The sequence below is a fragment of the Vulpes lagopus genome, chromosome 16, assembly GCF_018345385.1.
Source record: "Vulpes lagopus strain Blue_001 chromosome 16, ASM1834538v1, whole genome shotgun sequence".
Lineage (NCBI taxonomy): Eukaryota > Metazoa > Chordata > Mammalia > Carnivora > Canidae > Vulpes > Vulpes lagopus.
The window spans coordinates 15,106,076-15,133,791 of record NC_054839.1 but is presented as its reverse complement, the minus strand read 5'-3'; the positions used below and the strand labels follow the sequence as shown (position 1 = coordinate 15,133,791).

Genomic DNA, 27,716 nt, shown 5'->3' with positions numbered 1-27,716 from the left:
TTCTCTGTTCCATGCCCATCCATCCAGAGAGAAGTCTGTCATAGTTCTGCATAGGCTGAGGTACCTAGAGCTACTGGTTAAGCCTCCCAGTCAGGGAAGAAACAGACATCTTTACACAGAGGAAACCCTTGTCAGCTCTCTGTATTGATCAATCTAATCTTTTATTCTTAAAAATATACAAACAGCCAAGGATCTCCAGGCACTTGGGGAGGACCAATAGCAAAAGAAAAAAAGGACCAAGATGAACAGACAAAACAACACACTCTAAAAAATAAAGGTAACAAAGAGAACCCAAGAGGTACTTAAGATAATTCTAATATTTTCAAGATTATTCTGAAATAAATGAAACCATAAAACAGGAAGAAACTGAAATTCAAAGGCAGCAAGCAGAGAAAAATATTTGTTAAAAAGATGTGATTGCTCCCTTAAAAAAATATCAATAGAAGTAAAAAAAAAAAAATTCCCTGAACAGAAGGGGAAATCAGGAAATATAAAAAGAAAATATAACCACAGAAATACAAGGAATCATAAGAGACTACTATGAACATTTGTAAACCTGGAAACTGTGACACAAGACGTAATGAATAAATTCCTGAAAGTGTACAACTTATCATGAACATAGTGACTTGAGGAAACACAATACCTGAACAACCAATTACTAGTAAGGAGACTGAATCAGTAATCAAACCTCCTGAGAAACAAAAAGTCCAGGACCAGATGGCTTCACCGATGAATTCTACCAAACATTTAAGGAATAATACCAATCCTTCTTCAATTTTTCTAGTCAATAGAGAGGAAAGGAACATGTCTTTTTTTTTTTTTTAAGATTTTTATTTATTTATTCATGAGAGAGACAGAAGGAGAGAGGCAGAGACTTAGGCAGAGGGAGAAGCAGGCTCCCTACAGGGAGCCCGATGTGGGACTCGATCTCAGAACTCAAGGATGTGCCCTGAGCCAAAGGCAGTTGCTTAACCAATGAGCCACCCAGGCGTCCTGGGAAGGAACATGTCTGAACTCATTTTATAACGCCAGTACTGACTTGATGCCCAAACCAGAAAAGGTCACTACAAGTAAATTTCAGAGCAATACTCCTGATAAACAAAGATGTAAAAATCCTCAACAAAATATCAGCAAATCAATACATTAAAAGGATCACACATTCTAGAGATGCAAAGATGGCTTGGCTCAACATACACAAATCAATCAATATGATATACAGACATCAACAAGATGATGGATAAAAATCATATGATCATCTCAATGGATGAAGAAGCATTTGAAAAGACTCAACATCCATTTATGATAAAAACTCAACGAAGTGGGTACAGAGGAACTATACTTCCTCAATATAATGAAGGCCATATATAAGTCCATAGTAACATCATACTCAGTGGCAAAAAGCTAAAGGTTTTCCTTTCAGATCACGAATGAGATAAGAATGCCTAGTCTTACCACTATTATTCAGTACAGTACTGGAAGTAGTAGCCATAGTGATTAGGGAAGGAAAAAAAAAGGCATCCAAGTTGAAAAGAAGAAAACTGTCACTATTTGCAGATGACATTATATACAGAAAATGCTAAAGATTCCACCAAAAAACTTTTTTTTTTCCACCAAAAAACTTAAAACTAATAAGTGAATTCAATAAAGTGGCAGGACACAAAATTAATGTACAGAAATCTGTTGTGTTTCTATAAAGTAATACCAAACTGTAAGAAAGAAAAATTAAGTGGCACCTGGATGGCTCAGTTGGTAAAGCATCTGCCTTCAGCTCAGGTCATGATGTCAGGGTCCTGGGATTGAGCCCCAAGTGGTGCTCCCTGCTTGGCAGGGGAGCCTGCTTCTCCCTCTGCTCCTCATCCCGCTCATGCTCACTTGTGCTCTCTCTCAAATAAATAAATAAAATCTTAAAAAAAAGAAAAATTAATAAAATCATCTATTTACAACTGCATCAAAAGAATACAATACGTAAGGAGTAAATTTAACCAAGGAATTGAAAGACCTGTACACTGAAAACTATGAGACACTGATGAAGACACAACTAAATGGAAAGATATTCCATGCTCATGGACTGGAAGAATTAATATTGATAAAATCTCCCTACTATCCCAAGAAATCTACAACCCATATAAAAAATCCCATTGCCATTTTTCACAGAAATAGAACAAACACTCTTAAAACTTATAAAGAACCACAAACCCTAAATAGCCAAAGTAATCCTGAGAAAGGATGAAGCTGAGGCATCAGGCTCCCTGATGTATGACTATCACAAAGCTATAGTAATCAAAACAGTTTAGACACTGGTATAAAAACAGATACACAGATCATTGGAACAGAAAGGAGCCCCAAAATAAAGTCATACATACATGGTCAATTAAGCTATAACAAAGGAGCCAAGAGTATGCAATGGGGAAGTACAGTCTCTTCAATAATGGTGTTGGGAAAACTGGACAGCCACATGCAAAAGAATGAAACTTTGCCCCATTCTTACACCATACACAAAGATTAACACAAAATGGATAAATGTTAAGACCTGAAGCCATAAAACTCCAGAACAAAACATGGGCAAGAAAAGCAAAGTAAATAAGTAGGACTACATGAAACTACAAATCTTCTGTACAGCAAAGAAACCATCAGCAAAATGAAAAGGCAACCTATGGAATAGGAAAAAATATTTGCAAATTGTGTATCTGATAAAGGGTTAATATCCAAAATATATAAAGAACTCCTACAACTCAATAGCAAAAAAAACCCAAAAAACCAACTAACAACCTAATTAAGAAAATGGACAGAAACTCTGAAGAGACACTTTTCCAAAGATGATATACAAGTGGCCAACAGGTTAACATCACCAATCATCAGGGAAATCAAAATCAAAATCACAATAAGATTTCAGCTTGTCCCTCCTAGAATGGCTATTATCAAAAAGACAAGAAAGAACAAGTGTTAGCAAGGATGTGTAACAAAAGGGAACCCCTGTGCACTGTTGATGGAAATTGGTGCAGCACTGCGGAAAACATAATTCCTCAAAAACTTACAAAAAGAACTACCATGTGATCCAGAATTTTACCCCTGAGAATTTATCCAAAGGAAACAAAAACATTAACCTGAAAAGGTATCTATGTTCTCATGTTCACTGCAGCACTATTTATAATACCCAAGACATGGAAACAACCTAAGTGTCCATCGATGGATGAATGAATGGCTAAGGAAAATGTGAGGTGTGAGTGTGTGTGTGTAATGTAATTAATTTAGCCATAAAAAGAAGGAAATCCTGCCATTTGCAACAACATGAATGGATCTTGAGGACATTATGAAATAAGACAGAGAAAGATACTCTATGGTTTCACTTATAAGTGGAATCTAAAGCAATACTGAGCTCACAGACACAGAGAACCATTAATGGTTGTCAGAGTGGGGCTAGGGGATGGGCAAAATAGGTGAGGAGGAGATCAAAAGGTACAAACTTCTATTTATAAAATAATGTCATAGAGATGTAATGAACAGCATAGTGACTGTATTTAACATTACTGTATTGTATATTTGAAAATTGCTAGGAAATTTTAAAAGTTCTCATCACAAGAAAAATTTTGTAACTATGTATGGTAATGAATTATTAGACTTACTGTGATCATTCTGTAATATTGTAATATTACTAATAATAAATGTGATACACCTGAAACTAATATAATGTTGTATCTATCAATTATATCTCAACTTAAAAAAAGGAAAAATGAAGAATAATAGGTCATGACCAAGCTGAGTTTAATTCTGGAACACAGGGATGACTCAATATTAGGAAATATATTAAAATAGTTTGTCATATTAATAAATAAAAAACCAGATAGTCACCTCTATTTCTGTTAAAGAGGCAGTCGATCAAATGAAACCCATTCTTTTTCTTTTCAGATTCTAGTTAGTTAATATACAGTGCTAAATGCAACCCATTATTGATAAAAATACTTAATAAGAATCAATGGCTACTTCCTATGATAAATTTTTGTAGTCCAAGGCTATTATCTTACTTGATAGGGAAATACAGAAGGTTGCCCAGGCAAAGTGAGAAAGAGGCCTCGTACACTACTGTTATTTAACATTATATTAGAACTATCAGCGAAAGTAATTAGACAAGTAAAAGCAATATGAACAATTTCAAGTAAGATATGTTTAATCTTGGGAGGGAAAAACCAAAGACAATTAAATATTACTATAAATGAGAATTCAGTATGATCACAGAAATAAAAATTCATATGCAGAAAACAATACTCTGTACAAGTAACCAACAATAAGAAGATATACTGTAAGAGAAAATCTCATTTATAATAGCAACAAAAAAGATGATATACCTAGGAACAAACTTAAAAAGATATGTTTAAAACTCAGATGATTAAATTGTTATGATTCTTGAAAACATTAAAACTGAACCTGAACATACAGAAAGATATAACATGTTCTTAGATGGGAAGAACAGTTTTCATGAAGATGTTAATAATCTCTAAGTAATAGATTTAATCTCCCCTCCAACACCACCCCTCCCGAAAACTGAAAAATTTCGACCTAGATGATTCTAAAGCTTATATGGAGAAATGAACAGGAGTACCAGGAAAACAACAACAAAATAGCAATGAAGGGATATGAGCCCTACTTAATATTAAAACATGTTATACATCTTCAATAATTAAAGGAGTGTAAAATAGGCACATGTATAGACAAAGATCAATGGAACAGGATAAAAAAAATGTGCCAAATGAGACATAGATAATACAGAAACTTTGTATATGATAAAGGTGGCAATACAGATCTCTAGAATAAAGATCATTAATTTTTTTCCAGAGTTGGATAACAATCCAAAATGAGAAAAGGATAAGAATAAACAGTTGAAAGACAGAAGAAATTACAAATGACTCTTAAACATCTGACAAGATTCTCAACTCCATCATGTCAGGGGTTGAACTGTATCCCTCCAAAATTCATAAGGTGGAATCCTAACTTGTAGGACTTCAGAAAGTGACCTTATTTATAGTCTTTATAGAGGTAATGAAGTTGAAATGATGCCATTAGGGTGGACCCTAATCCAACATGACTGGTGTCCTTGTTGGATGAGGAAATCTGCACAGAGATATATACAGAGAGAAGATAAGGTGAAGAGAGTCAGAGAGGAAATGGACACCTACAAGTCAAGGTGGCCCGGGACAGATCCTCTCTCAATACCCTCAGAAGAAACCAACCTTAATGACACTTGGATCTTGGATGTCAAGCTACCAGAACGCTGAGACAAAAAATGTCTTTTGTTGAAGCCACCTAGGCTGGGCTACTGTGTTAGAACAACCCCAGAAAACGAATATGGTTTATAATGAGAGAAATGCAAAAATTATAAAAGATATATCACAGCCTTAAAAATGATTGACTCTGTGTCTAAGAGAGGTCTTCCAATTTTATTCTATATACTTCCATGTTGTTTTAATGTTTATAACATGTCTTACATTTGTAATTCAAAATTAAGTAAAAAATCCAATAATTTTTTGTAAAACATTTCCTTTTTAAAAAATTATTTTTATACATAAATGCATATGTACATAAACACAAGCAAACATGCCATTCTTCTTTAATTAAGATGGGGTCAATCTTATTACAAATATTACTCTGTATTTTTAACTTGAAATATACTGTCAACAAAATACATTTATTTCTTTTGCAAGGCTACACTATATTTCATTGTTTGTATGTAACGATATTTATATAATTAAGTCTATTAATGGATAAATTCTTAAAAAAAATTTTTTTTTTAAATTAGGTTCTATGGCTAGCATGGAGCCCAATTCAGGGCTTGAACTCATGACCCTGAGATCAATACCTGAATTGAATAGATCAAGAGTTGGAAGCTTAAGCAACAGAGCCACCCAGGTGCCCTAATAGCTAAATTATTTCTAGCTCATTAAAAACAATGGTATAACATACATATGTATATAGGTATCATTCCTTTTTTTTTTTTTTTTTTAAAGATCTGAAAGAGAGAGCAAGTACACACACACATACACGTGTGTAGGAAGGGGCAGAGGGAGAGTGAGAGAATCTCAAGCAGACTCCTGGCTGAGCAGGGAGCCCAATGTGGGGCTGGATCTCACGACCCTGAGATCATGACCCGATGGAATCAAGAGTCAACCTAACCAACTGAGCCACCCAAGAACCCTGTCATTTCTCTTTTTCTTTTTCCATTTCTCTTTTTTAAATGTAAATTTGTTAAAGTGAATTGCTGGTTCAAAGGGCACACACATTTCAAGTTTTTGTATACACTGTAATATTTCATTAATTTATACAGCTACTGTATATATGAGTATATGAGAGTGTTTACTTGTCAATACCCTTGCTAACACTGGATATTATTAATCCTTTAACTCCAGTTTGGTAAGAGAAACATTCCATCTCATGTTCTGTGGATTAAAAATTTTTGAGGTAAAAAAAATTTTTTTTGAGGTAATTATGTAAAATTTCCTTTCTTTCTTCTCTTAACTTTTTTTCCTCTTCTCCCCTCTTCTCCATCTTCTTTATATCTTTTCCTTCAAAACAGTTCTACTACACTACTTACAGAATCTTCTGAATTTAAATAATGTTTTAATTAAATTATTTAATTCATTAATTAAAGACATATGGGTGTGTTTTAAATACTGAACTTCTCAGAAAATAAACAAAATCACACTGGTTTTGTTAGGGAATACACAAAGTCAAGATGAAACACAATTTCATGTTTATGTGAGAAAGTTTATATACAACATTTTTATGTTTATACTTATCATTTCAACTTCTTGAAAAAATAAAGCTGAGGAGAATAAGAATTTTATTCTGAACCAATGAAAAAACTTACTGTTGAGGATTAATATAACCTGTGAAGGTCTCTAACACTGACTGGAGCCCATGGCTATTTTTAAAAGAGTAAAGAATAATTGAGAGAACGAGGCACTGATGAGGAAAGAGAATTGTGAGGCAATCGAGAAGTTTGCATTAGCTTTACAAGAATATTCAACACTTAATTTGTTGAGGGTTTATGCAGTGCTGAAATGCCCAGGAAAGCACAGTTTAATCTTGGAAATGGAAGCAAATCTCATCCAAGTCCCACTCTAGCCCTAAGGCTATTGGAACCAGGAACATTCAGGAAATCCCTACTCTGTGTGAGATTAATTTAGGAGATAGCAGGTAGTATTTCTAGTTAGCTATGTATGCCTTTTACTAAACTTCAGGGCTTGAATTTTCCCATTTGGGAAATTTGGTATAATCCTAAAGACAAGCATTTCTTCTACTTTTATTTTTTACTGCTTGTGTCAGGAGGCTAATGCCACAACAACATCCACATATGTGCTGATATGAACTGAAGTTATATCCATGGGGGTAAGAGATTGTCTATCCATGTTTTTAATTTGTGAGCTTAGTCCACATAAAAAGGAAATTCTTAATAATGTCATAAATTTCTTAAAGAAATTCTGACCTAATAATTTAATAAATTCACCAAGAAATGAATCTGTAACTTATTATAATCTGTTAATACAACATATGGTTCATACATCACTGCAAAATTATGACTTACTTGCATTTTTCTTCTTGTTTTCAAGGTGATCTAACAGTTGTCGTATCTCAGTGTCATACTCCACCCATTCTGGGACAATCCTGGCAGCAGCTTTTAGCTTGGGTTCTTTTGTTTTGGGATTATTGCACTAAAAGTTTAAATTAAATTTTGTTAATAAAAAGCTATTATCCTTGCATGTTAATTATACTTCAATTAAGGAAAGAAAGTAGAGAGGGAGGGAGGGTGGGGTGGAAGGAAGGAAGGGATAATTGTCTAGAAAACACAAAGGAAATGCTCAAGGATGTTACTATGTCACTAGAGCACACAAAACACATTTTGTAAAAAGTTGAGTCCTAAGTACTATCTAAAGTACTAGGGATCCCTGGGTGGCGCAGTGGTTTGGCGCCTGCCTTTGGCGATCCTGGAGACCCCGGATTGAATCCCATGTCAGGCTCCTGGTGCATGGAGCCTGCTTCTCCCTCTGCCTGTGTCTCTGCCTCTCTCTCTCTCTCTCTCTCTCTCTCTGTGACTATCATAAATGAATTTAAAAAAAATAAAGTACTAAAATTAGTTTAATAGGGAAAAGATCAAATGATAATTACAAATCATACTTTATGGAAGCACTAAGTGTTTAATGCAAACACCTTAATCAGAAACTTAAAAATTGTTTAAAAACATTCTGATAGTTAACAAGGAGTTTGTCAATTCTGCAAACAGTTTTGACAAAGATCTAATTACACTGACTATTTGTAAAAGAACACAGCAGACTACATTAATAAATATTTTATCTTTTCTTTGGACTAAAGTCTGGCTTATATGCTTAAGTTTTCCACCAACAAAAGTATTTGTTAGCCTTTAGAAATTTGAGTTTCTTTAGCAAAATACATTCATTCCCTTTCATATGCATCTGTTCTAATTACCAACTGTGATGATATTAAAAATCAGTTAATTGGAAATAAAATCAGTTAACTTGAACTCATCAAAATACTGATAGATGTGCAATTCAGAGTCGTTTATAAATCTCATGTCTAAATCTAGTTAACTAGTCTCCCTGACAGACACAGTGGAAAACCAATGGATGTGGATCCTCCATCATGGTTCCAACTCTACACTTACTAGTAATAAGGCACATGCATTTCACTCAATTGTCTATGTGAGTGTGTGTGTGCCAGACAGGGGGTGGGTCTTAGTGCTTTATCACAGGGGAGGAAGCCACGATAACCTCCAAGTTTCCAATGATACAGGATCCATTTAAATTACTCGGGAGTTTATAAATAGTTTTAAATATTTATATATAGTTTTAAATTAAAAGGTTAAAAGGCAACAAATCATAGGATAGAATTCTGGATGCATGTGACAGCACAGCTGACAAGGTCTGCTAATAGGGTGCAAGGCAGTTATGAGGGGAGGGGTCAGAGACGCCCCCAGAGTGTTTGGCTTGAGTCATGTGAAGAATGGAGAAGCCAGTGACAGACATGAAGGGCTGTAGGAGGAGCACAATGCCCAGAGTTCCACAAGCATCCCACAAGCTGTCTATTAGGCATTAACACATCTTGAAGCTCCCTTCTATGTGATGTTGTAGTTGCCACAATTTGCTTTCTCCTTAGTTCCTTGTGGGAAGGCTATGGGTTGTGAGCCATGAGCCTATTATCTTGATCCCTTCCTCACCAATTATTTCCAGTTCACTCCACTGTGGATTTTTTTCTATAGTAATATGTTCCTGAAGTAAGTGGGAAAAGAGGATGTTCTTTGCAGAAATTAACTTTATAGGCAATACATTCTATAAAGTGAAGACAATGGAACTATTTTTTTCATTTTAATTGTGTCAGAAACTATAAAATAAAAAGACTATGTTTTCCTTAGTTTTATGTGCTACAATTTTCCCCCTATAATCTATATCAGTGGTGCTTAAATGGGGCTATTATGCCCCTCAGGGGAGCTCTGGCAAGGTCTGGACACATTTTTGGGTGTCGTGATGGGGGGGTGCTACTGCCATCTAGTGGGTAAGGCTAGGGATGCTGCTAAACATCCTACAATATGCTAGATGTCTCCCACACTTAAAAATTACAGGGTCCCAAATGCAAATAATGTCCAGGTTGAGAAACTTTACTGAAATGGGGTTGAGACCGTCTCATGACATTCATAAGTGCTCTCATTCTCACCTTTAATACCACTAATCATGCTTTTTTTCCTCTTCATTAGGCCATTTCCTTGGGATTTTTCTCCCCTCCCTTAACTTTTTCCCCAAGAAGCTGACCCAAATTAGCATGTTCTCTCATTTTTAAGTGCTTCTGTGGGAGGAACAGCTAGCTGCCCACCAAAATTTATGCCACCTTTTCTATATGTAGACCCTTCCCCAGGAAGTTGCTGCCCGTCTGGGAATGACATTTCTTAGCTCTTCTTACATCTAGATGTGACCACACAAACCAATTCTCACCCAAGGGGCATGGCTTTTAGGAGTCAGGAAGCACTCCTCACAATTCCCCCAGATCAACATCACACAAGAGAAATATGGAAACCACATATGTAATTTTAAATTTTCTAGTAGCCATACAAAATATATAAAAGGAACAGGTGAAATAAATTTTAATACTCTATTTTATTTAACCAAATATGTCCAAATTATCAGTCATTATGTAATAAGTATTAAAATTAGTAATGAGATATTTTTTACATTATTATTGTAACGAGTCTTCAAAATCTGGTATCTTACACTTTACAGCACATCTCAATTCAGACTAGCAACGTTTTAAGTGCTCAATGCCACATATGGCAAGTGGCTGCCACAGTGGATAGATCAGCTCCAGATGGATACAGATGATGTCAGGCCCTCAGAGGCTGAGCAGCCACAGGTGGATGGAGGCTGGTCCCTGAGTCATGACGGACAAAGAAGCTACTCACTGAAAAGAACACCCACTCAGAGCTTTTCTTAGGTGAGTGAGAATCCACTGAAATTTGGGGGTTTGTTAGAGTTAGCTCATGTTAACCTAAGTATTACGGATCCCAAGGAGACCAGTCACTAATGTATGAGTCATAAACTTGTGTATCCCAGCACAACCTTAACAACCTCTCATGAGTTTCCTTCAGTAATATTCTTGACCTCTCTTAAGAAAAGTCCCTTCCTTTCTTCTTAACGATGCCATCTTACTTGTTTCTGCTACATTCTATTACCTTTGATTGCAACCCGACACATTGGCATGCCTTTTTTCTATGCATTTCTACACATACCTAGAAAATATCTCTATATTTTATTGTCTTATTTTGTTCAAAAGTGTATGAATGTTAATATTTTTTACTGAAGACCTTGTAAATATTTAAAACTTAAATTAGCCCATAAAAACGAGATGGTCAGAATGACATCTTGACAATGGATGACAATATCTTATAGAAGACTTCTATCTTATAGAATATAGAATGACAATATCTTATAACTATTAAAGACAACATAGTGATGGAATGTGAGTTTGAAACAGCTGGACAATAAATCAGTTTGAAATATTTCATATCTAGGGAGTTAAACTATGTAGCACAGTTAATCTGCTTGAAATTAATATGAAAAATATTTTTCAAAAAGAAGAAAAGCAGACATGCATAGGATCATTTAAGTAAACAGAACTATTTTGGTTGTTTCATTTGGGGAAAATACTGGCAGGAGAACCAAACTGATTATATATGAAGATGATAGTTAATCTATGAACACTTCAGACAGCTCATGGCCTTTCTTTCAGAAGCCCCTGTGTACAAAAGAGTAACACAGCAAGCCTGAGATCACTATCCTTAGAAAGTCCTGCTTGCAAGGATGGCCCCTGGCTGGCAACTTGGGAACCTGGGTCTCAGGAGTGTTCCCACCATTCCTGGTAAGAGTGGCTCACAGTGCCCAAACTGTGCCAGCACTGAGGTTTATGCTGAACACCTGCTTTCCTTCTGGATATTGGGAATTTTAAGTGTTTTAAGTGTTAAGTGCCTGGTATGCAACAGGTTGGGGGAATGCTTATGTGATCAGCCCCCAGTAAGAATCCTGGGCACTGGGTTCCTAATAAGCTGCCCTGAGAGACAACACTTCACAAGTGTTGTGGAATTTCTCACAGCTTAAGGGATTAAGCTCGTCCTATGTGAGTGCACAGGGAGAAGGCTCTTGGAAGCTTGCACCAGGCTTGCTCTGGACTTTTCCCTCTGACACTGGCATAAAGCGCAGCCATGAGTAGGGTGGTATTCTGAGTCCTGTGAGTCCTCTTAATGATTCCTCAAATCTGGGGGTGGTTCTGGAGGCCCCGTGACACACCCTGTACTTGGCCAACCTAAGTATATAGAATAGTATATAATGGACAAAGCAGAAGTGTGCCATATGGGTGCCATTCTGTCTGTAAAAGAGAAAATACTATTTGAACATTTTCACATCTGCTTACATGCAGATGATTATGCACTTACCAGATCAATGGTTTTGGCTCTCTGTTTGGATTCATCATCACACCACGTTTCACACCACAGCCAGTCTTGAGGAAGAGACTTAATGGCAACTTGGTAAATCATATTGTTGGGAAGATCCTATATAAATATGATTTAAACAAAGAGACACAGAAATTAGAGGGAATAAGGTTGATGATGTTAATTAAAATAAAAAATAGGTTAAAAAAAACATCAGCAGATCTATGATATCTATTTTTAAGCTATTAAATACTTACTATGACCCAATCATCTTGTGTCATGATGAACCCATGCACTAGAACTACGTCCACAGCTGCTCTGGTCTGGACTTCACCCCTGGCATCAGGGATGAAGTGGGAAGCCCAGACACCCACCACCCACATTCCTCCAAATAGCCTCACTGCCTCCACCTGCCCCGAGACACTGTAAACGATCACCCACACTAGCTGTCTCTAGCTGTTTCTGTCAGCTACCACCCACCCCACTCTCTAGATTCGGAGGTGACCTTTTATTTCCCTGTTAGGGAACAGTGCTCCAGGTATTTTCACATTTCTGCATAGTTCAGGACTTTCTAATCAAAGACTGCTGGCTCCTGGGTTAAAGGAACTTTATAGGGGATCCCTGGGTGGCTCAGCGGTTAAGTGCCTGCTTTAGGCCCAAGGCATGATCCTGGAGACCCGCGATTGAGTCCCACATCAGGCTCCCTGCATGAAGCCTGCTTCTCCCTCTGCCTTTCTCTCTGTCTCTCATGAATAAATAAAATCTTAAAAAAAAAAAAGGAACTTTATAAGGTAAATAAGCCTCATTAGTGACAAAGACCTTTAGGTCCTGCCTACAACCACGTGAGTGCCCAAGCCCAGCCAACTCTTCAGATTAGATGGCAATCTCTGGCTCCCCAATGGTTTTGGCCTCATGAGAGACTGTGGGGCAGAATGCCCAGCTACGTCAGGCCCACCAAAACTGTGTGTTAGTGTAAGTGCTATTTTTGGGTAAGTCATAGGGAGCAATAGATAAGGATAATGGGATTTTTGTAGGATTTGCATGCACAAGTCTTTGTGTTGACATATGTTTTTATTTCACCTTGAAGTAGAATGGTCACAGGGTAGGTGTAAATTCAAGTTCATAAGAAACTGCCAAACTGTTTTCCAAAATGGCTACACAGCATTTTATATGTTCATGAGCAATGTATGCGAATTCTAGTTGCTCCACATCCTCGTCAACACTTAGTATGGTCAGTCTCTTTAATATCAACCATTCTAACAGTGTGTGGAATTATTCATTGTAGTTTTCTCATTTCCCTAATGACTATCTTCCAATCTTTCCATGGACTTCTGCCATTTGACCATCACCTTTGCAAAGTAAAGGATCTGTTAAAATCTGATTTTTTAAAAAACAAGATTATTTTCTTTCTTAGTAATGAATCTTGAAAGTTCTTTTATGTATTTGTTAATTATTTTCTATGTAAATCATACTTTTAACAGGTCTAAAAACATCTGCATAAACAAAGGCCACAGCGATTTATTTTCTTATCTTCTGAAAGTTTTATAGTTTTACATTTTATCTTTAGATCCATGTTACATTTTGAGTTAATTTTTATATGTAGTATGTATTAAGGATGGGAGCGTTTTTTTTGTTTTGTTTTGCAAATGGATGTCTAATTGTTCCAGTACCATTTGTTTAGAAGGCTGTCTTTTATTGCCTTCACACTTTTGTCAAAAGTCAATTGTTCAAATGTATGGGTTATTTCTGGAATCTCTACTCCTATTTATGGATTGAATTACCTATCTTTACACCAAAGCACACTGTTTTGATTACAGTAGCTTTATAACAAATCTTGAAATCACGTAAAGTAGGTCTTCAAACTCCATTCTTCTTCAAAGCTGTTTTGGCTATTTGCATTTCTATATGAACTTAATTTTAAAAATGCTATTAGAAATAGTATCTTTTCAGTTTCAATTTCCAAATGTTGCTAGTAAGTAGAAATACAGAACTGATTTTCATATATTGGTCTTATAGCTGCAGTATTACTAAGTATGCTTATTGTTTACATATAACTTTTTAGTAGATTACAGAGGATTTTCTACATAAATGATTCTACTGTCTCAAAAAGAGTTACTTATTCCTTGTTAATCCAATGCCTTTTATTCTTCTTGCCTTGCTGTATGTACTAGTACCTCTACTACAATGTTGAATGGAAATGGTGAGTAGATATCCTTGCTTTGTTCCCGATCTCAGGGGGAAGGTATTCAGTATTTCACCATTAAGTATGATGTTAGCTGTAAGTTTTTCATAGGTGTCTTTTTTAAAAATTTTATTTATTTATTTGTTTAGAGAGTGCAAAAAGAGGGAGAAGCAAAGGGAGAGGGAGAGAAAAATCTAAAGCCAGGCTTTCTGCTGAGTGCACAGCCTGATGTGGGGCACTATCCATGACTGGTTTGTTTTATTAATTTTCTCAAAAAACCAGCTTTGGCTTCATAAGAAAATGTATAAAAACATCATTTTTAATCTCACTAATTTTGACTCTAATATTAATTATTCCCTCTTTCCACTTAATTTGGTTTTAATTTGTTCTTTTTTTTTTTTCTAGTTTCTAGGTAAAAAGCTGAGGTTGACACCTTTTTTATTTTCTTTTAGGGAAGTGTTTAGTCCTATGAATCTGCCTCTAAGACCTGTTTTAACTGATTCAGATGATGTTCATTATCATTCACTTTGTATGTAAAGAGAAGGCTAAAATACAAATAAATTCAAGCGAAATGGTGGATGGCTTAGGTGACTGGTCAGAAGCCCAGAAAGGGGGCGCCTGGGTGGCTCATTGGTTGAACATCTGCCTTTGGCTCAGTTTGTGATCCTGGGGTCCTGGGACTGAGTTCCATATCAGGCTCCTCACAGGGCCTCTCTGTGTCTTTCATGAATAAATAAAAATCTTAAAAAAAAAAGCCCAAAAAGGAAGATTAATGACAATGAATTCTGGGGTAGGAGCTTATGGATGAACCTATGAGAATGGCAAAAACGATCAAGATCTTTGTGTACTGCATGTTAAATATCTACCAGAAAGCATTCAACAGAAAAGTAGTACCAGGTGACACACAGAATGAATGTGACCTGTTGATGTAAGCAAGCCAGCCTTGGTCACTGACCACTCCAACGGTACAATGGGTACATGAAGGGGTATTCAATGAAGGCAGAAATGGAAACTATGTGTGGGCCCAATGGCATGGGCTCCCACTTACCAGGTCTGATCTAGCTCTTAGAGCTGCCAATAGCAGAGACAAACAGTGAGCTTCTGACATAGCATTTATACTTTGTAAAGACTAATCAACTGCTTGGTGGCAAGCTGACTAGATTGGACCCTTTCTAAACCAACTAGGGACATAGATTTTTCTGAACTGAATTATATACATTCTGTGTATAGGTCTGCCTTTCCTGCTTGCAAAGACTGAGTGCCGTTACTGAAGGGCTTACAGAGCTATCCACTGAGAAGGGATTCCGTTTAATATTGCATTAGACCAAGAGACCCACTTCATAGCAAGGAAAGGAAGCCTGGCAGAGAGCACATGACCAAGAGATCCCATGGTCCTGTCGCATTCTACACCACCCAGAAGCTGCTGGCCTGATAGAGCAATAGAATGATTTACTGAAGGCACAAGAGGTGCTACCTTGGAGACAGTACCCTGCAAAAGTGGGGTGTCGTCCTCCAGAGGTAGCATTACAGTCTAAATCACCAGCCATTATATGGTGCTGTGTCGTCACATGGAAGAATTACAGGGGTCCCAGGGGGCAAAGCAGAAATGATCCTGCTTATCCTCACTTCCAGTGACCCTCTTGGGGAAGCTGTGCTTGTTGTCCGCATAATTCTGGGAGGTTCCGAGTCATATCATTAGGTTAAGTGAATCTGGAAATTTGTTGGCTAATTAGTTCAGGTGGGACACAGGACGAAGGGTATTTGTCTTAAAGATCAGAGATAGAGACATGTTTAAATGATGATGGAAATAAGAAAAATATATGGTAAGCAAGACAGAGCATGTAGTGGGGCAAAAAGGTCTAAGGAAAGAAAAGTGAAGATAAAGTATGATTTGTTTTGAAAATGTTGAACTGAAAGTGAAAAAATTATGTGTGAGTCAAGATAGTTGAGATACCCAATACAGAATTGTACCAAGGGGAGAAAGAGGCTGAAAATGTAAGATTTTGAAGGTTACAAGCAGGGAATTGGAACAGTCTGTATCTATGTGTCGAAAATGAGTCTGGGAACATTCTACTTACCTGATCGAGGTTTGAAAGACTGTTTGGATCTTGACTGAGAGCTTGGTACTGGCCCCGGAGCCTGTCCCCTGCTGCAATTCTTCGGAACTTCTTGAGATCCACTACATACAAGGCACTGCAACAGTGAACCGTCTTGGTGGCTCAAGTTGGTCATGTATTTTCACTTCCCCCCAGTGACTGTCCACAGTAATGGAACTGACATTAGATAGCCCTGGGTCTAATAAGAATGAATCCTTTCATGAATTTTCTCCCAACTGTTTCTGAGAGGTCTGAGGTTTGTTATAAATACTGTTCGGATCATATCCTTGTAGAGTCACCTCAAGTTTTTTTCTAAGATACCATGAAAGTCATGGCTCTACAAAACAACAGCAGCTTTGAAGACAGTATGCAACAAGTTATTCTGTAACAAATTATTATTCTGTAGTGGTTAGGAGCTTCTCACTGGAGTCCTATTACTTGGGTTTAACTCCTGGGCTCAGCTATGCACTAACAGTATAAGCCTGGGCAAGTTACATGAGTGCTGTGTGCCTCAGTTTCCACATCTATAAAAACGAGGGTAAGAGTATCTCAAAAGGTTGTCAGACAGATTTTATGAGTTAATTCATGTAAAGTCTTGTAAGAGTGACTGGCATGCAATAAACATTAATTGGTTGCCCTTATTGTCCGATTTCAAAAAAACTGAGTACTGTGATCCAATAAGTTATTTAGTTACTAAAAAGGAAGAGTAGAAGTTTTCTTACCTGATATGGTATTTCCTTCTTAAAAGATGTGATGCCCAGTATCCCTTTTTCCAGAAACGATATCCATCCATTTCAGTGCGGCTATCACAAAATGGGGTATACCCATAAGGTGCTCCATCCAGATCAAAATCTCGGAGTTCTGTTAAGTCATGTCTCACAATCTAAATAATTAAAATGGTTTCTCTGATGAAAACTATCAACTAACATAATGTTATTATTATATAATAAGCCCCTTTTTATGAGAATTTCAAATCATTACTTGACTGTGGAAATAAAAATTGTTTTTTTTTCTCACAGCTCTTTCAAGCAGTAGGGAGTTTACTAAGTTCCTTTTCTCTTGTTCTTATAGATTAAAAGAAACCTAAGATGTATATGCCTAGTCTATATGACAGTGGTCTTACTCAGTAACAAGAAGAGTTTGTTCTGTCATTTTTTTTTTAAAGATTTATTTATTTGACAGAGAGTATGAGCGGGAGGAGGGGCAGAGAGAGAGAGGGATGAGCAGACTCCCTGCCAAGCACAGAGACCTACACAGAGCTTGATACCAGGATCCCGAGATCATGACCTGAGCAGAAATCAGAGCTACCCACGCATCCCTGGTCATGCCACTTTAATGAAGACAGTTTAAACAAAATGTATTTTGGGAAGAAATTAAATATTTCATAGTATGCCACTCTTAGTTTATCAAGGTATAGACTAATAATTCAAAATAATTATGATAAATCTCCATTATTGTAGTATTGACAAATATTAGTCTGAATGATAAAGAAAAACCTCCTGATGAATCTTCAATGGCTTTAATGAAATAATATTAGTATATTTCTTTTTTAAATAAAGGTTTTATTTATTTAAGAGAGTGAGCAAGTGAGTGTGAGCAGGGGAAGGGGTAGAGCGGGAGGGAAATCATCCCAAGCGGACTCCATGCTGAGCCTGATGCAGGGCTAGATCCCAGGATCCTGACACCATGACCTGAGCTGAAACCAAGAGTTGGACGCTCAACCAACTGTGCCCTTCAGACACATTTTTTTTTTTAACAGATTCAAGCCTGCTGGGAAATATCACTGTGTAAGTTGGGGGAAGACAGGAGAAATATATTTTATGTTAGATGGTCTGTTTGGAAGTCCTTAGTTCATTACTCACATTTGCCAGTTTTCTTAATTTTTAATTATAATGATTTATACTTCTCAATTTGGAAAATACTACAAAAATAATAATAGAGTTTATAAGTAAATTCTAATACAGGATTTGAAAATATACTTTTTGTCCTAAATATAAATTGTACTAACTTGTACAATTTATGTAATGTTAATATTTACACCTCACTGTTCTTAAAAATTCTGTGTATTTTTCAAATATTTTTTCTCATTGATGATTACAAAGGCATGCAAAGGGTAAATTTTTAGATATATAAATTTTGAAAGGTGAGTACTGTAATGGTTTTTTGGGGGCTAAATTTGGGACATTTTTCTCCCTTAAGTAGAGTGAGGAGGATGTGGCTAATGCCCACAATTGCCATGGGAGACTCAAGGAGAGTTACCTGTAATAGCCAATTTTTTCAGCAAGAAGAAATAGCTCATTTTAAACAATCAGCTCATTTTCATAGGAACTCAGACAACTACTTTTATTGTGACTAATGTCAGTACTTATTTTTTAATTACCAAAATTAAAAAAACTACTACTTCAGAGAGAAAACTACCATGTCCTAAATAATAAGTGGTACTTCTTGTGATACATTTGATTTTCCCCTGGAATTCTGACAGTCTTTTTTTTAAAATTATTTTTAAAGATATTTTCCTTTTTTTTTTTTTAAAGATATTTTCCTTATGTATCATATTCTTGTCACATATTTTTATGTGGTGTGGTAACAAAGATAATAATGAACACCAGCAACATAAATGGAGTCCCTACACTCAGACAGAAGTACAAAAAAAGTTAAGTGATACTAAAAACAATAATTAATCTTATTACCTGGTCAGCATCAACAAAAATGATTTTGTCCACTGCTAGAGGAAAAAGGACATCGAGGAAAAGAATTTTGTAACCCCAAATAATCCTCTGTTTTTCAGTCTGCTGATGAAGCCAGTGGGGCCATTTATATTGCACTAGTTCATACTGGAATCCATACTCCTCAGCCATGTGAGGAATTACCTCCTAAAAACATACACATACACACAAATCCAACATGTTCAAGGAAGAGAAAATAGTTTTTGTTTTAGAGAAAAAAATTAACATTGTAAAAAGTAGAGTTTTACTATAAATTGTTATAAGCTAATTGGTAAAATGCCTAAATTACTTTTACAACTTACATCTATTATTGAAGAATACAAAAATGCTGACAAATATAAAAAGACAAGTATAGATGACATTAAAAAATAGGTACACCATATTGACTAGCAAGCTTATTAACTAAAATAAATGTTCCTCTAGTTTTTACTACCAATGTTTGACCTGAGAAAGCCTGACTATATGAAGAAAAGTGTCTGGATCTTGGAACATGGATGCATCAAACAGTTTATGTGAATGTGAACATATTGGCTGGTCAGACAGATAAGACATGAAGAGGGTGTGCAAAAAAACACAAAATGAGTTGTAAATTGATAAATTAGGTTCTCTACAGAAGTTTCACATTTGAGATTTATGACTAATTCAGGAATTAAAAATACAGGGCAGTCACTGTGGATCTGGATGTTTGACATTAGATTCAGAGTCTTACAGATTTAGACTATCTTATTCTGTTTAAAACAGAGCTGTTAATGAAATACACTGTTGGCTAGGCTTGGCTCAAGAGCCCCAGAGTCAGAGGGAGAGTGCTACAACAGTGGGGAAAGATGGCTCAGCAGATAAGAGAACTTGCTTTTTCCTCCTCGGTTCTCATTTGTAGCTTGTTGCTGGTTATGCACCTAGTTTAATTTTCTTCCTTTTGTAGGCAATTTTGTGGAATTAAATTACATTCCTTAGAGTAAGCAGTGGTCTTATCTGTGAATTGAAATGTTGCAATTATGGCTGGGACAGTTGCTGAGAACCATTGTTTTGGTTTCAAATTTTTAAAAAAGTATACTAGGAGAAAGTAGAAAAGCTAATCCACAAATATGCATTAACATTTTCACAGAGCATGTCCTAGGTGCCAGGCACTACTATAGGCCCTACGGATACAGAAGGGAACAAAATAGATACAGGTCATGGTCCCCATAAGGCTTATATTTTAGAGGTGGTGGGCAGAAAATAAAAGAAAGTCATCTACAGAACATAGTGGTAGGGGGAAAGTTTTAAAAAGGGGAGGGAAGTAGAGTGAAAAATCAGAATGGACTGTAATTTGAGATTATGGGTCAGTAAAGGATCATTCACTAAGTAGGTATAATTCATCAAAGATTTGAAGGAAAAGATGAAGTATGTTTTGAAAATTGGAAGGAAAGATCTAGTAGGTATAATTCATCAAAGATTTGAAGGAAAAGATGAAGTATGTTTTGAAAATTGGAAGGAAAGATGTAGAGAACTAGTGATTTCTGTATCTGACTGCTGGTTATGCGGTATTTTAACTTTTTAAAATTTCATCCAAGCTGCACACTTATGATTTGTACACACTGTGCTTCACTGAAAAGTTTCAAAAAGATAAACATTTTGAGAGAAAGGAACAGAATTCCAAAAAGACAGAAAATGCTATTTCAGATATGCTGTTACTTTTGGCCATGTGGTAGAGTAAGAACATTATGTAGATATGGCGCTATGTTTCCACTGAATGGTATCACTGCCTGCTAAGAGAATCTTCAGATTGTACTATCTTGTACTTCTGTACTTCTACTATCTGTAGAATTAATCCCCTTATGTAGTGATAGTAGGATAACATCAAAAATTTGGTAACATGGGGATCCCTGTGTGGCTCAGCGGTTTAGTGCCTGCCTTTGGCCCAGGGCATGATCCTGGATTCCCGGGATTGAGTCCCGCATCGGGCTCCCTGCATGAAGCCTGCTTCTCCCTCTGCCTGTGTCTCTGCCCCACCCCCACTTTGTCTCTAATGAATAAATAAAATCTTAAAAAAAAAACCCACAAAAATTTGGTAACAAACTAGTATGACTTATTTATACTAATGAGTTCTTTCTCAGTTTATCTACTGCTAAATGAGCACAACAGGTAGCACTCTTGGTGGTGGCTGTGGGAAAGGCTGTGACATAGGGTAAAGCACCTGGGCTTTAAGGGCAGAATGCTTGGGATCAGATCTCAGCTATGTTCCTAATTAGCTGTTTGATCTCAAGCCTCAGCTTTAAATGACAGATTTTGCTCAAAGAAGCGTTAGGGACTTTGCCCCAGGTTCCTAGGAGGTAGCCTCTATCCTTGTACTGTCCTGCCTTGGGCCACACCAAATAGTCTCTGCTAACAATGGGACTTAAAGTTGGGACTCTGAGCCACAAGGTATCATGACGCTCAACCTCTGGAGGGGCTGGAGGCAAAGGTCAGTCAGGTGGCAGTCTGGTGGGTCTATGTGGCCAACCCCCCAGAAAACTCGGGACACCAAAGTCTGAGTGAACGTTCCTAGCTGGCATCATTCCACATGTATTGTTACAGGTTTGCTGGGAGAAATAGGCTCTGTCCACCAACTGGGACAGTACAGCTGGAAGCTCTGGCTCTGGTCTCCCCTGAACCCTGCCCTGTGCATACACATCTCCTTGCCTTATTCATTTTAATCTGTATTGTTTTGCTGTAATAAACTGTAACTGGGAATATAATGGCTTTTCTTAGTTCTGTGAGTCCTTCTAGTTAATCTCTGAACCTAAGGGTAGGCTTGGATACCTCCCAACTGTATAGGCCGGTTATGTGATTTCTGCATCTTGGCTTTCTGGGAACAGAATGCTATGAAGAGCAACTAAATCATGTAGGTAATAAAGTACTTAGCAATGTGCCAGCAATATTAGGGAATAAAAACATGGCTGGCTATTTTCATTTCTGCTTTTACCACTGGTTTTGGATTAGAAAAAGTGAACTCCTTTGAACTGCTAATGAATGAGACCCTAACTTACATGAAATCTGATGAACCTGTAGGATGGGAGAAACAGGGTACAGTTTGAGGCAGGAGTGTGAGGCTGAGTAAAGGGTAACAGTGGTTGGCCATCTGAAAACTTCTTAAGATAAAATGCCTCACACTTCTAAATATAGTACCCAAACCACCACCATAGCAATCACCATGCTACACAAAGATAAAAGAGCCTTTTTATTCTCGAGACTATCAAATTTATTTCCTATGATACAGTTTTTCATATTCTCCAGATACTACTGTTCTAGCCTATCTTTGTAAAATTATGACAGTATCTAATTCTTTTTATTGACAATCTGTACATATTTTTCATTGCCAAATTTTAATTATATTCATTATCATGAAAAGCCACCGATCTTCCTGATTTTAAACCATCTCCTTCTGTCCTTTTAAATACCTTAAAAACAGCATAGAATTTTTCTTTAGATAAAATAATAGTGAATACCAAAGTTTTAAAATTGATTAAAAACAGTAATTTCAAAAGACTCATTCTGAAAATATTATGTGAACTTACAACAATATAAAGAATTTACTATTCAAATATTGAACCATTGTATAATAAAAAGATTAATGCACTTACTTTAAATGTTGGTGAGAGATAATTTTTTAGAAACCAGAATTTCACAGGTGTTTTGGTGTTACGTAAAACAGAAAGCATCATAATTCTGTAAGGGAACATTAAACCCAGTAAGTTAACATTAATGGGAGTTCATCCTGTTTTCCCAATTATTATATATATAACTACCTACAGATACTAAGTTTTCACTATGAATTACGGAGAAATAGACTTAAGTACCTTCACAAATTATGACTCCTCAGCAAGTATATACTGTGTAAGGATATATACATTACACACACACACACACACACACACACACACACACTATGCAGAATAAACTGATTTTCATTTGTTTCAGTAGACCCCAAAATAGTCTTGTTTAGTTGAACTACATTCTAATCTCCACTCTATTACTATGCTGCTAATATCAGGTATATGAAACAGGAAGAGTTGAATAACCTGTTTCAGTAAATTCACTGGATGGGTCACTTTTCTTCCTATGCTAGACCTCTGGCTGGAGAAGATACAGATCTATCTAAAGTGCCATATTAAAATATCAACACATATTCAAATATTTTTGAGAGATTCTCTGACATCCTTCTATATAAAAAATTTTAAAAACAGCCCTCTGTAGTTTGTAATTAGGCTTTCCTCCTCTTATCCTACCCCTCCTTTTTGTAAAATAAGGTATTTCCTCACCAGAAAAGGGAAATTTACTGTATATACATTTTTTCACATATCATATTGTTACAACAATATATGTTTATTTCCTAGCCATACAGAACCAATCTGTGTTTTAAAAATACACGTGGGGCGCCTGGTGGCTCAGTTAAGGATCCAGCTCTTGATTTTGGTGCAGGTCATGATCTTGGGGTCATGGAATCAAGCCCTGTTCTCATAATTTTAAGTTAAGAAAGAAAAAAGTAGGGTGCTTGGGTAGCTCAGTTGGTTGAGCAACCGACTCGGTTTTGGCTCAGGTCATGATGTCAGGGTAGAGTCGTAAGATCAAGCCCCCATCTAGCTCCATGCTCAGTGGGGCATCTGGTTGAGATCCTCTTCCTCCTCTGCTCTTCCCCCTAATTGCATGTACTCACTTTCTCTCTCTCTCTCTCTCTCTCTCTCTCTCAAATAAAGAAATAATTTTCAAAAAGAAAGAAAAAAGCAAGGTGCAGAACAACATATACTTTGTTATTTTTTAAGTAAAAAGTTAAAAATGAAGAAAATATATTTGCTTATCTAAATATATCTGTCAAGTTATGAAAATAATATTGGTTTCCTGTTGGAAGGAGACTGGGTAATAAGAAAACAGGTGGATTTTTTTTCACTGTACATTCTTTAATTCTTCTAAACTTTTGAAATTCTTTTTGAACTATGTATTACTTTTCAAAGCATTGGATAAAAAATATACGTACCTTAAGAAGCGTTCATATAGATGGCCAGAAGCAACTGAAAAAATGTTTAGAATATCTGCTTCCTCTTTGTCTTTTTCTTTGTGCAACCTTCTTGTGAAACTTGGAATAAAAAGTAGTGATTGACAGTTTCATTTTATGCATTTGCAAACCTTACATTCCTAAATACTAAATTTAATATGCAATAAAAATAGGAAAATATCTCAAGTCCCATCTCATACACAAAAGTGACTGAATCTTTTATTTGGAGTATTCATAATGCATAATTTTCCTTCCTTTTAATAATTTTATTGAATTAACTTTTTAATTTTTATATGCACAGATATTTGGAATGACTAAAATTTGGAAAAACATAAACAACTTATAATTACTACAGATATATTTTGCTAAACGCTGATTGTTAGGACACCATTTTTCAAATCTTTTCTTGTTGTAATCTCCCAGATAAGAAAAATGTGATTGACACTGCCAAGTTATGATTACAATTAAGATTTAAAAAGTGAAAGCATTATATTATCAACAAAACTTATGTGTCTGGAGGAGCTACCTTCCTGAACACAGGCCTTCTCCTTTCCTAACACAGCAGGGTTTGCTTCTGGTACCCTTTCTGTACAGCAAATGGTGAGCTATTATTTGATGGTCACCTGTATTCATTCTTGTCTCCATCTTCTGCATTTAATGGAAGCTTACAGATAGATACCCACTTTAAAATGCCCACATTCTGCTTTATTATCCTGTCAAACATACCTAACCTCCAAATGATCTCAAAATGAGGGGGTTTGAGCCCTTCTCAATCAATGCACATAAAGGAATAGAAACACCATTCTTATCAAACAGGGAGTCAACTACAGAAAGAGGCCTAAACTGGGCACAATCCCAAATGATGGGAGCGCTTCTGATTGCCAAAATAAAATCTGACTAGGTTGTTGAATCTGGCTTAAACTTTCTATTTCCCACCCTTGATAAAAATGATCAGTGGTTCTCCATCATAACTCAAATGAAACTCAGATCTCTAAAATGGACTTTCCAAGTTCCCTACAATGTGGATCTATAGCAGTTTTTATTTTTGCATATCTAACATCCTTTATACTTCTAGTAACAATAACCCGGTATTTGGTTGGGGGGACATTCCTCCTCCAGTTTCATTCTGTGAGGTCTGGGGGGGAACAAGGCCCTCTCACCAGCTCTAGAGGTAGGCATATGACCCAAGCATGATCAGAATTACAGTGACCAGTTCTGTTTGGAACAAATGGCTAACAACTGGACAATGAGCCAGCCCTGGGACTTCTGCTCGTACTACATGGAAAGAAGCAAGCTCTTCCCACTGGAGATGGCAAGCTTTTCCTTATAAAAGTTCATTTGAAAATAAAGGAGGCACAGAGACTAGAACTAAGACATGGAGGAAGGGTTTCTAAATCATGTCACCTGAATGCCCAAAGCCAGCTCTACTCCTGGACTCTCCATATGTAAGCCAATATAGTCCTGTTTTGATGAATATAGGCCCTAACCTAATTTATAGACTCTTTATTACATTCAATGTCCCAGTGTTTCAGCTAAGCTGAGCTACTTCTGTTCCTATGAACCTACTCAATCTTTTTGTCTTCATACCTTTGCTCTATCTCCAACTTCTGAAACCCTGTCCCTCCTTCAGAACACATCTTGAGCACACACTTCTCCAAGGAGTCCTTCCAGAGATTCTTCCTAACTAGATGTAGTCTTTTTCTCCTGTGGTTTGCAGAGCACTTTACTCTTAGCTGTCTTACAGCTCTAGTTCCTATCCTGTTGTATTAACATTTATGTGTCGATCTCATCCCTCAAGAGGAGAGGATCTTTGCTTCACTTAGATGTTTACCATCTGCAGGCCTGCTGCATACTAGATTCCTGATGGATCAATCATCAGATGTTAAAACATTCACTAGTAATTACCTTTTAATGGAATCCCACATTCCTTTTTTCTTTTCATCTTTATCGGTAAGGATATCCTCCTTAATTTTGTCTGGCTTTTTTTGCACCTAGATAGCCCAGTAAAGAAAAATCTTAGAACTGTGTGGCTTTAAATATTATGCTGCATGCTTAAAAGTGAAACACATGGGGCAGGGTGACCCCTGTAAATCTAAGACAGGTATAGTGACAGGGCAAGTACAACATCACAGACACAATCTGGTTTCAGTGATCAGTTTAACCTCTTGTTGTTCGTTCTTTTGGTGATTACCTCCATACTGCCAAATAATGTGCTTATGCTTCTATTTACTGATTTATCAGCTTCAGATGTCATCTCCTAGCATATCTGGAATCACAGAGTTTAGACACTTTTTATTCTTTGTGATGAATAGAGGAGTAGAGCTTCCCTTATATCACTCTTCCTCTCTTTGTCTGGAAGCTTTGGTAGTAACATCATTATCATTATCTACCGAGTATCTTCACAGCTTCAAATAATACTTAAATATATATATTTTTTGTTCCAACACTTAGTTTCTCTTGTATTCTAAGATAAGGATACTAATAATATTTCTACCCTTTCCCTCCACCTCCCACCTTATATTAGCTGAACTTCTACTTAAGCATTGTATATACAGATAATACCTATATTTACTTTGATAGAACATTGTATCTTTGGCACTTAGCTGTTTATTCTACAGCTTGAAAGTCAGTAGGTAGTGCTTTATTGTGACAATGTAAATCTCATTCACTGAAGAGTCTGCAAGGCCACTATCACTGTGTTATATCTGTGCAGTTACAGTAATGTGACCCCTGTGCCAAGTGCAGGAAACTGGACATTTCAAATGGATTCTGCTTTCTTGCATTCCTCCAACAAACATTTTTTTTCTTGGAATTTTATTGCATTTATTTTGTTCTTGTGATGAGATAAATTTCTTCTCTACCACATATCTAACATGTTACAGTTTATTATTCATGTTAATTGTGTGGAATTCTTGTCTTCTTGAAGATATTTTCCTTGGAGTTCAACAATTAACTGCCTATTTCTTTCAAAGCTTTCTTTGCATTAGTTTTCAGATTAATCTCACCATTTCTCGAAATACCTAACTTGTTTCTTGGTCTTCATCTTTATTGTGCTCACAAATACCTTCAAGAAGGGGTGTTAAAAATAATTTTTCTAAATCTTCACCCTTCAGAAAATAACTTTGTCATTACGTCTGAATCTGATTAAGAATTTGGCTAACGGATCCTAGCTTCAAAGTAATTTTCCTCTGAACACTAACGACTTTATTTTGCTGTCTTGTAACATCCATCTTGAAAATAAAAAGTCTGATGCTAGTGTGAGGGTCATTCTATGGCTGTGGCCTGCCTTTTCTCCTTGAGAGTTATTAGGGTCTCATCTGGTCCATTCTTCACTCATACTAACCTGTGGATCCTTTTGACATGAACATTTTTCTCTCTCCTTATCTGTGAAATACCTTCCCTCCTCCATTTTCTGTTCTTTTCTGTGGAACTCCTATTCACGGGCTGATCCTTAATGTTATCTTTTTTACTTCTCCTTTTCTATGTAATTCTGAGAGATGGGCAGTGAGGAGGTAAAACTGTATTATTAAAACCAACTGAAGGACCTAGGTGATTGGGCTACAGAAAGTCTGACTCTGGCAGGGGATGGTTATTACGCTCAAAGATTTGGTGGGTATGGTGAAAGAGTTTGACCTTCTTTGTACTACAGCGTTACAAGTCAAATTAGAACCAATACAGAGAGTGAAAAAATTCAGCTCATGAATTTATGAAATGTTATGTT

The 27,716-nt window shown here is 36.5% G+C and overlaps 1 protein-coding gene across 1 annotated transcript in view; it reads right to left on the bottom strand.

The window, feature by feature from the left end:
- UGGT2 (UDP-glucose glycoprotein glucosyltransferase 2) overlaps positions 1-27,716 on the bottom strand; it is a 196,012-nt gene that overhangs the window by 1,346 nt on the left and 166,950 nt on the right. The window contains exons 31-38 of the mRNA XM_041731331.1: positions 25,901-25,986; positions 23,978-24,076; positions 22,587-22,671; positions 18,949-19,131; positions 16,981-17,141; positions 16,241-16,355; positions 11,984-12,100; positions 7,577-7,703 (exon numbers count right to left, since the gene is read on the bottom strand). Of these exons, the coding sequence (XP_041587265.1) occupies positions 7,577-7,703; positions 11,984-12,100; positions 16,241-16,355; positions 16,981-17,141; positions 18,949-19,131; positions 22,587-22,671; positions 23,978-24,076; positions 25,901-25,986 (973 nt within the window). The remainder of the gene's footprint in view (positions 1-7,576; positions 7,704-11,983; positions 12,101-16,240; positions 16,356-16,980; positions 17,142-18,948; positions 19,132-22,586; positions 22,672-23,977; positions 24,077-25,900; positions 25,987-27,716) is intronic.